Source organism: Rhinolophus hipposideros (genome assembly GCF_964194185.1).
Source record: "Rhinolophus hipposideros genome assembly, chromosome: 8".
Classification (NCBI taxonomy): Eukaryota; Metazoa; Chordata; class Mammalia; order Chiroptera; family Rhinolophidae; genus Rhinolophus; species Rhinolophus hipposideros.
In genome coordinates, this window is record NC_138054.1 from 65,985,513 (window position 1) to 65,998,774 (window position 13,262).

Below are 13,262 nucleotides of genomic sequence, written 5' to 3' on the forward strand. Positions count from 1 at the left end.
ACATGACACGTTTAGGGATATGGTGCACACACAACCAGTTAACTTCTCTACCCACTGACACAGCTCTGGCATTCTTGCTCTGGGTAACTTCACTTGCCCCCTGTTCATTCTTGTCCTCTGCTGTCTAAACCTAGTCTAAACCACCATTGCTAGAGTGGGCAAGAGGCTGCCACTCACTGTGGCTTCAGTGGAGACAGCAGTTCCACACAGAAGTGGCCAAGAACAACCTGGATTTAAGGCGAGCCCTTGGCAAACCTGTCAGTGAATTCAAACACTTAAGTAATCTCTTAAGTTTACTTAAGATAAACTTACTACTGGATGGACCTTAATGTGTCGCCTTTCCTGGGATCATAACATTTCCACTGTAAGCCAAGGGAATGAAGAGCTGATGCAAGACATCAGGGAGGGTAGAGCTCTGTCTGAATGGAAGATAACCCCTCAGCAATGAGAGCCTCATGCCCTCAAATCACAAGGGATTTCATTACTTAAGTGTCCTCGTGCTCTGAGTGGCTATCACCTTGACCTACAGGGCACAGCAAGGGGAAGGGAGCTGAGTTGCTTCTGGGATATTTGGGGTCTCCCAGATTCCTAGATTGAGCTTGAAATTTACTGTTTAGCCTCAAACCACTTTGTTTTTTTAAATTCATGTGATCACTCTGTTAGCAAACAGGTCAATAAGATAGTGAAAAAAAATCAGACCCCAAAGGAGTTTGTACAGTGACCAAGACCCAACCTCGTCTAAATCAACTTTCGGAAACCACAGCAATATTTTCTCCATAGTACTTCTACAAAGAATAATCTACTTTCATGGGTAATTATGTTCTGATTTCCTTTTAAACTCTCTATTATTGATATAGGAAATATTGTCCTGTCTTAAAAAACAACATAGAAAAGTGAGTAACTTTTCCCAAAGAATTGAGCCTGTTTTTATTTTCTAACCTATATATCAGGTTAAATTGATTCTATAAAACTAGACTTTTGTATTTTTATGTGCAACAGCAAAGACGTGCACTTTATAATATAATCTAGATACAGAGAAATAGATTTAGAAGTAAATTGCTATTGGAAAAACAGAGCTCTGAAAATTAAAAGCCATTCTCAATGATTCACTTGAACAGAGGGAAGAAGAAGATGGGTAATAAAAGACACAGCCCTTCAGGTCTCACTTCGGCTAGCATTTTTATTGAGGATCAGTTGTGTTTCAGGCACTGCGCTGAGAACTTTCACTTTTACCGTATTATCTCATTTAAACAAAAGGTGTCTTGCAATACGGATCCCTGCACTAGATCTGACTGGAACGGTCTTTGCATTTACACAGACCGAATACATAATGGGTCACCACCCTCCCAACCTGTGCACACGGCACACCCATGTACGTGCACACACACATACACCCTTAGCTTCACAAAAGAGAGCTTCAAAACAAAACTGACTTCTAGTATGCTAGAAAAATCCTTCAGGTACAAAGCAAGCAGCAGAAATACAGTGGGACACGAGCACGAGAAGAAGCAAGGCCCTCAGTTACAGCGGCTTTTAGAACCATTATATGTTAGCAGGATCAGGTAACAACAGTGGCTGGGAGCAAAGCTCTGAAAGTTGTCACAACGGAATCAATACTATAAATAAAGTAAGTGGATAATCCATTAAGGACTTCACATTACCTTGTTGTGTTATGAGAAAGATGTGTCGTCCGGAATATGATCTGGCTCATCTCACTCTCCAGGTCTTCCCTGGTTTCTTTCTACCCTACCCTCAGCATTTTCTCATAAGGAAGGTATTTTTATTCTTAACAAGTAGATGCCATCGCCACTCCTCCTTCCCTTTTAAAGTTCTTTGTTACAATGCCCAAAGAAATCTCACTTCTACCTCATTAAAACCCGCAGTCATTATGTGGCCACTTTCTCTTTCCACCAAGTGCTATTTTGAGGTCATCTAATTCAATGCAACTGTTACTGAACTGTCAGGATGAGTCAGACACACTATTAAGCAGGAATACCAAGATGAACTTCGTAGGTGGTCTCTGCCTACCAGGAGCTTACAGTCTCCTTATGGAGAAAGATATAGACGCATTCATTCATTCATTTGTTCATTCATTCACTCAACACACGTTTATTGTTTCATGCATTCATTCGGCCAATATTTACTTAGCACCTACTTTGGGCACCTAGTTTGGGTTTCCCCAGAAGCATTCCCAGAGACAAGGATTCAAGCGCAAGAGGTTCACTGTTAGGGTGGTAATGTCAGGAAACACTGGCTGGGGAGTAGAGACGGGAATGAGGCAATAAAGGATGTGTTAGAAGTGAGCGAGCACCTCCGCACCTGGGGCTTAGGCACCTGGGGCTTATTCCCGCCACAGAACAATAAACAATGGTTCAGTGTACACACCAGTTATCCCACCTGAGGGGCAGGACGAGGGAGCAGGGGAGTTAAAACTTCATATACCAACTCAGTCCTTGGTTGAGAGCTGCTCAATCTCTGGCCCTCCTGCCTTGTCATGCATGTGCAGGCTAAGCAGGCGCCTGTGACAGGGGAAAGCCCTCAGACAGAGATTTGGGTGCTGGTGGTTAGAAGTGGGGCCCCAGTGGCATTACATGGTAAGGGCAAAAGGGACATGTGAAAGCTATTGACCGCTAAGGAACAGGCACCATCTTAATGGCTGGGAATGGGGGGTTGAAGCATGTGAGTCAAACAAACAATATGCCTGGAATTTAAGAGAGACAACACACTCCTGTGATTAATGCCATTGATGCTCTGTGCAGAGCACCTAGGAATTAAGAAGAGTAATCAATCTGGTTTGGGCAGAGGGTGGGGACAGGAGGTGACCTATGACAGCCAAATGTGAGAAGTGCTCCAGGAGGCATATAGATCAGTGTACAGGGTCAGCAATGGAGGAGGGAGCAGTAAGGTGATTACTTCTGAGGGAGAATCAAGGACAGTTTCAGAAAGAAGATGTTGACTCATGGTGCCTCAGGGCTCAGAAGAAATGTGTGAAACTAATAACTGCATAATGTCTACCTCTCAGAAACAAATCAATAGGAACGGCATGCCATCGTACAAGCACTGACTTCAGGACTATCTCAGCGCCAACCTATTTGCAAAGGCATTTCGAGAAGTTGAGACAACATGAGATGAAAGACAGTGTATAAAGTACTAGCCTCTAAGTCAGAGACTTGATGTAATTCCTTGCTGTCATTTAACAGCTTGGCAAGACACAATAATCCCTCAGGATCTGTTTCCTCTTCTGTAAAGTGGAAGGGTGCCAGAACTGGGAAAGCTTCCTCCCTCCCCTACCTGATCCCACCCCACCACCTCACTCACCTACGCGATCTTTCCTCCAGCCATAAATTGAAATCTCATCAAGCCCTTCATTCCTCTCATGCCAGTCACTCAAGATTCCAGTCTCCAAGGCCATGTCATTCCCCTGGACTCTAAGCCCCACCTGGCTCTGACTTTGCTTTATCTACTCTCGCCTTCCACTCCTTCCCTTCTCCACTGTGCCCTCGGGGGCTCGATGGGCAACTAGCGAATCCCCTACTCACTTTTCAGTGAGTGTTCCCTTCACCTTCTTTTTTGGAGTCCCACTGAACCTTAGTGCTCCCCAGTGACATGGCTTCCTCAACCGCCCTCCCAAGTTGTGGCTGTTTTCTCTCCCTCGCACCTGGGATTACTGGGCCGAGAGGTAGGAGAGATGTGCTCCTCGCTCCTCATCGTGGCTTCCAGACCATTCTCCTTCTCTCACCTGAAAACACCCAGCCTGACTCTCATGAAGACTACACATCACCCCACTTATGCAAGTCATCTAAGGACTCAGTCACTCCCTTCTGTCCTCGAAGCTTTAGCTCCTGACTCACTGACTTTCCCACGCAGTCACAGATATTGGTGATTTCAGTATCCGTATGGAGCATTCTTCCAATGCCCAGGCCTCAGTTTCTCGATCTCCTCTGCTCCAAGGATCTTGTCCACCCCCCACCTCAGTCACCACTTCCGGTAAGATTCTAGACTTTATCCACTCACCCTAATTCCAATCTCCAACCAGTGTCTCCTATCTTTCCAGCTTACTCCCTTTAGCACCCCAACACCAGCCATACTTTGACCCCACCAGAAACTCCATACATGGATCCCCCATCTTTTCACTGTCCCTCATCTCCTTCATACTCTCATTTCCCTCTTACCCTATTTAAATTCCATAGATAAACCCTCAAATCCTGCACCCATTTCTTGCTTGGCTAAACCACAACCCTGGTTAGACTGATCCAACTCTGCCTACTTTGAATCCCCTCCTGTGCAACGGAACCTGTCTGGAGAAAAAACACACAAATCTGCTGACTGATTTCAAGGGCATCCTTATTGCTGCCTGGCAAGCATTGTATTTCCCTAGTCCATTCACTCTCCCACAACCTTAGATAACTATTTCGACAATTTCTCTTCTTGCCTCAAACTTTCACTACTCCTTCTCTCCTTTGCATTCTCACTCTTCCTATTTCAATGAGAAAAACCGAAGCAATGGAAAAGAACTTCTCCATAAGCTCACACCATAACATCTACCCACCTACCTGCACCTACGCCATATAGGGTACCTTTTCTCAGAATGGCTTAAGTGTCCGAGCTCCTAGCTTAAACCAACTCCTTGAAATATGCAATTGATCCCAAGCCCTTTCGCTCACTTACAGCACTGCTCCAGCAAGTCACCACTCATTCCTACACCATCAATTTCTCTCTTTATATTGCATTACTCACACCAGCATACACCATGCTGTTTTTCTCCCTTCAGTAAAGAAAGCCTCTCAAACCCATTTCCCCTTCGGGCAATGTCTCAGTCATCTCAGGCTGCTATAACAACATACCCCAGACTGGGTGGCTTAAACAACAGATGTTTATTTCTCACAGTCCCGGAGGCTGGATGTCTGATATCAGGGTGCCAGCAGTTTGGCTCTGGTGAGAGCCCACTTCCTTGTTTGCAGACAGTTGGCTTCTTGCCGTATCCTCACATGGCAGAGAGACAGAGAGCAAGCTCTCTGGTCACTTCTTATAGGGGCACTAATCCCATATAACCCTACCCTCGTGGCCTCATTTAAACCTAATTTCCCACCAAAGGACCCATCTCCAAATATCATCATATTGGTGGTTAGCACTTCAATATAGTATGAATTTGGGAGGGGACACATTTTAGTCCATAGAAAGCTATCAACCCATTTTTCACCTTCTCTTTGTAACAAAAGTCCTAAGATAGTGTCTATATTCGCTGCTTCCATCACTTCACTGAAACTGCTTTTATCAGGGTCAGTAATGCAAGACCCACATTGCTAAACAGTGGTCAATTCTCAGTTCTCATCTTACTCGATCTACCAGCAACAGTCTGACCACATCTCCTTGAAATACCTTCTCCACTTGGCTTCGGGGATAACATACTCTCCTGGATTTCTTCATTTCCTTCACTCAGGATTCTTGGCTGGTTCCTCCTCCTCTCCCCACCACTAAACCTTGAAGTGCCCCAGGCTCCGTCCTTGGGCCTCTTCTCTTTTCTATCCATAGTCACTCTCTTGATAGGTGTAAGGAGATGCTCTTACTTTTGATTATCTTCAGGCCAGGGCTTTCTGCTAAATCCCAATCTATAGGATTGACTGCCCACGTGGTATTTCCACTTGGGTGTTCAATGGGCATCCCAGACTGAGTCCTGAGCCTCACCACCTGCCCAAATCTATTCCTCTCACATCCTCTCCACATGAGGAAATGGGAAACTTTGTTCTTCCAGCTGCTCAGGCCAAACACTTTGGAATCCACCTTGACTAGTCTTTCCTGCACACCCAACATATGATGCAGTGGGCAAATGCTGACAACTCTGTCTTCAATTTACATCTGAAATGTAGTCACTTTTCACCTCCTCTCCTGACATTATCCTAGTCCAACCATCATCCCTCACCCGAATTGTAACAAAAACTTCTTAAGTGGTCTCCCTGCTTCTACCATAGCTGCCATCAGTCTGTTCTCAACACTGTGTCCAGACTGACCCTGCACACATAAGGCAGGTCATGTCATGTCTCTGCTCAAAACCCTCAGTGGATTCCCAGCTCATCCAGAGTAAAAGCCACAGTCCTTTCATGACCCACAAGGCCTACATATCTGTTCCCTCTGCATGCTCCCCTCTGACCTTCTCGCCTCATGCTCGCCCCTTGGCTCACTCTGCTCCAGCCACACTGGTCTCCTTGCTAGTCCCTCCTGCCTAACCTACTGTACTCCCAGGTATCTAAACGGCTTGCTTCCTCACCTCCTTCAGGTCTTTACTTGAACATCACCTTCTGAGGACCACCCCAGCTATCCTATCTAAAATTGCAATCCCCTCCTCCACCTCCAAAAACGTGCTATCCCCCTTCCCTGCTTTTTTCCTCCTAAGCCCTTTTCACCAACATACCAGATACATGACTTTCCTTATTTGTGTTCCAGATCCCCCATCTAGCATGCAATCTCCTTAAGAGGCAGAGATTTCTGCCTGTTTTGTTCTGGTGCCTACAACAGTACCTCACACATAGTAGGCAGTCAACAGATATTTGTTGGCTGAATGAACGAATGAAATCATAGTAATGATAGTGGAGACTGTGCCTATTTTTAGTCTCCATTCTATCGCCAGGCCCTAGCGCCATGCCTGGCAAGAGGAAGTGCTCCATTAATATTTGTTGAATGAAATAAATAAATGAATAGGATTGCTGTGAAATTAAGACACCTGAAAGATATTAAAGTGTTTATAATAATAAAGATACAAGAATGAAGAGCCATTACCCCTGTTAATTCCTCAATGCAAAGTAACTGAAATTTATCGCTTTCTCCTAGTGGAGTCTTGAGTTACTTTTTAAGAGTGAAGGATCACATAGAAATTGATGGAGAATCTCAGATGTGTTATAGGCTTGTGTTAAAACCATATAAACCCCAATTAAGGTGAAGTCTCTCAGGGAAGTAAGGTGGCCAAAGAGGAGCTGGAGCGAGGTGAGGCTAGTGCTGACGTACCTGGATGTCAGCGGACTCCCCGCTAGTAACGGGAGTAATGGGAGAGACAAGTACGGAGGGATGGGGATGACATGGACCTCTCTGATGATGGCTATACCCTTCCACCAGGAGATCCTAACAAATTTGGTGAAAGTGTTACGGAAGCAACAACAGGTGGTTCAGAAATCTCTAAGGGCTTTGAGATCCAGTAATGATCCCAATTTGCTGGTTCTAGAACTCTGCCCAAGACAGTTCATGACGTGTCTCTAAAAACTATTGTTAGAAACAAAAATAAAATACAACCCAATAAATAAATAAAAAATAAATAAAAAAAATTAAAAAAAATTAAATACACATCCAATCGATCCTCGGTCCTTGAGGTCAGCCCACAGATACAAATGTGGTCCCATGGGGTAAAGTGTATCCATTCAGCTCCCAAGTCAGATTGGAAATATTATATTGTAGGTGCTTCCACCCACTCTCTCACCTTTCCACTAGTGCTGTGTGGGGGTTTATTCAGATTACAGGGTGTCAAGCACAGGCCTTTAGCAAGGACGGAGGTTAAAGATCAACTTCCGTGCACAAAGGTGAGCACGGTATCCTTTACTGCTAGTGTCTTCTTGCACAATAATGGGAGTCCATCCTTTCTCCACGAGGCCTCTGCTGTCTTTTGGAGAGCTGCAATAAGACCATTTCCTCATATAAATTTAGTTGGAATCCCCCCTGATTCTTATTCACCTAATTACTACAAAGAACCAAGTAAAAGTATCCCAGAACACCTTAAAGAACCTGACCTAGAAATTGCCATATGGCCACCAAATATTTGCTCTGAAAGTAAAGGAATGCTGAATCATTCAGCTCCTAAGAGACAAACTATAACACACCCTTATTTCCCAGTCAGACTCATTTTTTCTTTTCTTTCTGTCTTGGTACCTGTCCCTGAGTTTGTGACTATATTTGTCTTTTGGGACAGTTAATCGTAAAGACCTGTGGGTGGTCAAAGAACTTAATTTACACTAACGACTGTCCTCCTATAATGGCTCTTCACAAAAAAATTTACATACCTAATCACGATCTTCCAAACACGGAAGCTAACTGCAGTCAAATTTTGTGTAATTCAAATTAACCTTTAAGGCTCTTGACTCAGTCATCCAACAAACATTAACCAAAGGCCTACTGTGTATCATTATGAAGTATACATCTGAGGAATCCCCAGTCATTTAGGGGGAAAGGGAAGATAAACTTTGTAAATACATAAATTACAATCAAATATGATGAATGCTATTTTAAAAGGTTAAGCGTAATGTTATTTGGCAGAAGGAAGAAAGAGACTGCTTGGGGGCCAGGTAGGAAGTTCAAGAAAGACTTTATAAGGATGAGTGACTTGAGCTGGATGTGAAGGATGAATAAAAGTTTACCACATGGGAGGGAGCTGGAGCAGATGGGCATCTCAGGCAGAGGGAATTTCAGTGCAAGAAGGATAAAGTCAGTGTAGACTGATGCATGGGGTCGAGTGGAAGAGAGGAAACAGAAATTCTGGTTCTGCTGAGACCAGAATTACTATTGGTCCTCATTGCTAGCCCAGACACCGTTATTGATGTTTATAAGAGTTAATATGCAAAAAAGAACCTAGATCTTATGTGCCTGGTGCATAATAAACAGTACATATATTTTGCTTTAACTATTATTGTGTGCATTTTGGTGCCACATTCACCACCATCTTATTCCCAGAGTTGACAATAATTAGTAAGTTTTTGTTGAATGAAGAACTTGTTTTCTAAGAAGGAAATGGAGATGGATATGATTCTCAGAATGTACACCCAGCAGAAAGGTGAAGGGGAAATGTTTTCTTCAGGATTGCTTCAGTCCTGAAAGTCATTCCACTTTTCCCAGGAGTCTCCCAAATCTATGCTGGGGATGGTACATCACCAGGTTAAAAATAATAACCATAAAGCTCGCATTTTCAGTTTACTTGTATTACTCTTAAAATAACTGCAGTCTTTACATCTCTTGTCTGAATCCTATTTCCAGATAACAACCTGAAATTCTTATCTCTGGATTTGGGCTCCCAGTCAGTAATCACCCCAGAGAGAAGCTCAGGAAAGAATTTAAGCTAACTTCTGAGGCACTGCCCATACCTGCCCTAAACTGACTCCTTCATGTACTCCGTCGCTAATCTCAAGAACAAACAGACAGGAATGAAAGCATAAAAGCGGTAAAGGCGGTACCTTTACTTTCTAAACATAAAATTACTTTGCAAAATCACTGTCGAGCCTCAATTTAATTCAATTCAACTGAATTCCATATCTACTGAGAAAGGTCCAATAGGTTGCAGATGTCCCAAAGCATGTGGTACATATTCCATATCACTGGGCTGGGAATTAGGATATCAGATTTTTAACTGTGGGTTTGCTGATAACTAGCTGGATGGCACTGAGCAAGTCACTTCATCTCTTTGAGCATTAGGTTCTTCATTTGTAAAACGAAGGGGTTAGAATGGATGATCTCAGTCCTTCCCAGCTCTACCATTCTATAATTCTCAACTGGGAAATAGCACCAATGTCACTTTATCTATTTCTGTATTTCAAAGCTAGTAAATCCTAGACTTTTTTTCAGAGGCATGTCTTGGGTTTGCAAATCGCCAAGGGTTTTCTATAGTTTGACTATAGAGGAAACTGGGAAATAGAGCCCACAACCTTTATTCATGCAAAAATATCTGAGTACCTACTATGTACAAGGCACTATTCCAGTCTCTGTCCCAGCACTGTACAAAGCAAACGAGCTCACTCTTCTCAGGGTCTTTGTGTTTTGATTAATCCACCCCACAACAAATAAATCTTTTGACTGTTTTAGATGGCAGAAACAATGATCTGTTAGTTTTATGTGTTGTGATACATGTGTAGCTATCTGTGAACTAACAAAAAAATTTTTTAAATGCATCAAAAAATACCGGGTTTCAATTTCTCCATTGACCAGGCAAATAACTACGTACATTTTCTTGAAGTTTTGAAAGAAGTAACTCCTGGTTTGTGAATTGATTGAGATACAGTCACACATGAATTCAGTAAAATTTAAAACATTAAACAAAAGGGTTTAAATGTTTCCTGCAGCACTGGTATTTAACGTTCTCTTTTTCTGGGACTGATTCTTTAAAATGGGGTTTTAGATACAAAACAGAGAGCATTGCCCTTCTCTTTCACAGCAAGTGCGATGCGTCTATAACAGGAACATGATGTGAAATTTTGGTTTCTGTGTCTTTCTTTACAAGCTGTAAAATAAATAAATAAATAAATAAATAAATAAATAAATAAATAAATAAATAAAATGAAGAGCAAACAGACCGACCCTGGGGCTGGGAAGATGTAGTCGTATATACTAGGTCTACATCTAGTAAAATAGAACAGATTACCCCATGCAAGTATGTCACTGACACACAGAATTTTAGAGCCGGAGGAACCGTAGCCCTTGGTTTTATAAACGAGAAACCTGAGAGTCAAAGACATAAAGTGACTTGGCGAAGTCAAAGCCAAGCTACTTGTTAGCAGCAAAGCTGTAATAAGAGTCCAGGTCTGCAGAGTCCCTGTTCAAGAATTTAGCTCTACATTAACTGAGTTTTAGCAACTCAAGGAAAGAGAGATGCTACCCTCTATGGTTGACTGACACTGTTTTAGACTAAACGTAAGACACAATGTTTGTCGTGTATTTCCCCAACAGGCTACACGATCTTGTATTACTTATGAAGGGTTTAGATAGATTTTTGGATGAAACATCTAGAACAGGTATATTCTACTTAGAAACAGAGCATATTCAAAATCTCATTTGTAAGAAGCCTGTTCAGAATTAAGAAATTAAAAGAATCAACAAATTATGAGCTTATTTCAGAAGGTCTGGTTGAAATAATATGAATGGTATCCCAAGAAGCACCCTGAATTGGACCCAGAAGCCTTTGAGTCCTGGAGGCTGCTGGAGTGGCTGGGGACCCCCAGTGGTGGCTGCAAGCCAGGGGGAAGTTCCTAAACCACAGATTCCTAACTCAGGAAGTGCTTGTATTTAGAATAATTAAAAATACCTAAAAACATGATTAAGCTTTTGAGGTCAGGGTCACAAACGATAACCATGCCTCACCCAAAAGTCTCTTGGACACAGCAGTGGAGAACTCAGGCCAGCATGGTCTGTACCTGAAATCTGGGCTTTTCTGGAATCAGAATTCAACACTATTAGGGCGGAGGATGAGTATAAAGAAAACCCATCGAAGGTCCATTCTTCCACTTTACATGCAAGAAGTGATTCCAATCTGTCAGATTTCTCTCCATATGTAGGTCCTACTTTGGGAATAATATTCTAGGTAGTACGTTACTGACGCTTACACGCTCCTGGGAAACTTTTAAAAACACTCAACGTGATGGCGATCTTGTAAATTTAACGTGGGTTTCTATAAACCTACACTGACAGGCTACCGATGCAAAAAGAATTTGCAAATGTGATGTTTGCAGCTGGATTTTCCTTGGACCTCCAGGCGGTTTCAGGTAAATTCGAGCTCCTCCTAAAACAAAAAGTCCCCTAAGTAAATTAACTCTCCTTCTCAAGTCTTGGCCTCAAGGCAGATGGTGGTGGTCAAAGCAAGCTCTCAAGGTTAGGGGGCTTTCTTCAACTCTGAGGTCTCGTGGCGGGGGGGGGCTGGTGCCGGGGGCCCGACCTCGCCCGGGGGAGGCCCGGGGCGCGCGCCCACCCGCCGGCTCTCCCGGACCCAGGCGCGCCTCCCCGCCCTCGCGGGGCTCGTCCCGCTTACCGAGGTGGCCGCCGACGACGGTGACGGCGATCTGGTCCATGAGCACCGCCCGGAAGCGCACGTCCTGCTCGGAGCAGCGCTGCCGGAGGGCGCGCAGGATCTGCACCTGCGGGTAGTCCTCCCGGATGCGCCGGTCCGTCAGGAACCAGAGCTGGGAGCACATGGCGGCGCGGACCCCGGCTCCCCGGCCCCCCGGCCCCCCGGCTCCCCGGCTCCCCGGCTCCCGCAGGCGGGCAGGCGCGCGCCGCGACTCCGCTCCCGCCGGTGCGCCAGGCGCCTCTGCAGCCCTGACCCAGCGAATCTGCCGGCCAGTGCACGCCGCCGCCGGCCGGCTCAGCCAATCAGCGCGCGGCGGCGGGCGGCGCCGGGGAGGGGCGGCGGGCCCGGCCTGCGGCAGCAAGGGGGGGCCGTTCGGGCGGGGGCCCCGGGACGCGCGCTGGCGGGCGACGACGCGGCCGAAGGAGGGCATCCCTGCCCTGGCCCCCGGGGGGCGCCGTGCTGCGGCTGCGGTGGGCGGCGGAAGCGCGAGGGCCGGGGCGGCGGCCGGGGGGGGGGGGGCGGGGGGGGCGTGGATGGACGTCCCGGCTGACGGACGAACGGTGTGCAGCGGCCAGCGGGATGCGTTTCCAAGGTGGTCGCGAGCAACGGGGGCTGGGTTCACTGATGGGCCCTACAGAGCCTGGGCGGGGCCTCGGGGACGTCCCAAAGGGGACTCTGGGGCCTGGCGAAGGTCACCTGGCTAGTCCCCCAGTGACACCCGGGAATTCTCTGCCCGAATCTTGGCCTGGAGCTGGAGGTGGAGGTTGAGGGAAAGTTCGGTTTTAGCCCTTTCCCGTTCAGATTATTTGAAGATACATTTCTTAGGATCTCAGGTCTTCTTACACTGGACACCCGCTCCTAGTCTGCAGCGGTTCTAGGCCTGTGGAACCTCTCAATGTGATGAAAACGCATCCAAGACTCATTTTAGTCGGATGGACCGGTGGCTGCTCTTCCCCCTCAGACCATACAACTGAGTCATCTGTAAACACCATCCTTGGTCCTAGCCAATTGCAGAACCTGCCTGCAAACAACGTTTGAAGCCAGATTTTCCTTCCTAAATAACTGCAAGACTGAAGTTAGCTATCTTTTGAGACTGCATTTGCTCTTCCAGCTCATTAAAATATGTCCTTATTTTGGCTTAGGTAATCAAAAGTAATTTCAAGGCAGGCCCAGCAATGACAACTTAGAAATGTGGTAAGATGTCTCAAACAAGATATATGCTTCACTGTAAATATTATGCAAGTGTGTGCATTTGCCCACTAAATGTACTTGTAGAAACGTTCTGTCTAAACAGAATTTTAAACTTTTCTTTCCTTTTTTCTTTTTTTATTAGTTTTAGGTGTACAGAGCAATGTAATAGACATTTAAACCCCTCACAAAGTGATAACCCACCCCCTAAGCTATTACTTCTCTGACATCGTATTTAGCTGTTACAATACTATTGACTATCTTCCCC

At 45.2% G+C, this 13,262-nt stretch overlaps 1 protein-coding gene across 1 annotated transcript in view; it reads right to left on the bottom strand.

The window, feature by feature from the left end:
• The window catches only part of RIMKLA (ribosomal modification protein rimK like family member A), a 36,536-nt gene extending 24,603 nt beyond the window's left edge, over positions 1 to 11,933 (bottom strand). The window contains exon 1 of the mRNA XM_081057352.1: positions 11,768 to 11,933. Within this exon, the coding sequence (XP_080913478.1) occupies positions 11,768 to 11,930 (163 nt within the window). The 5' untranslated portion in view covers positions 11,931 to 11,933. The remainder of the gene's footprint in view (positions 1 to 11,767) is intronic.
• Between the last annotated feature and the right edge of the window lie 1,329 nt (positions 11,934 to 13,262).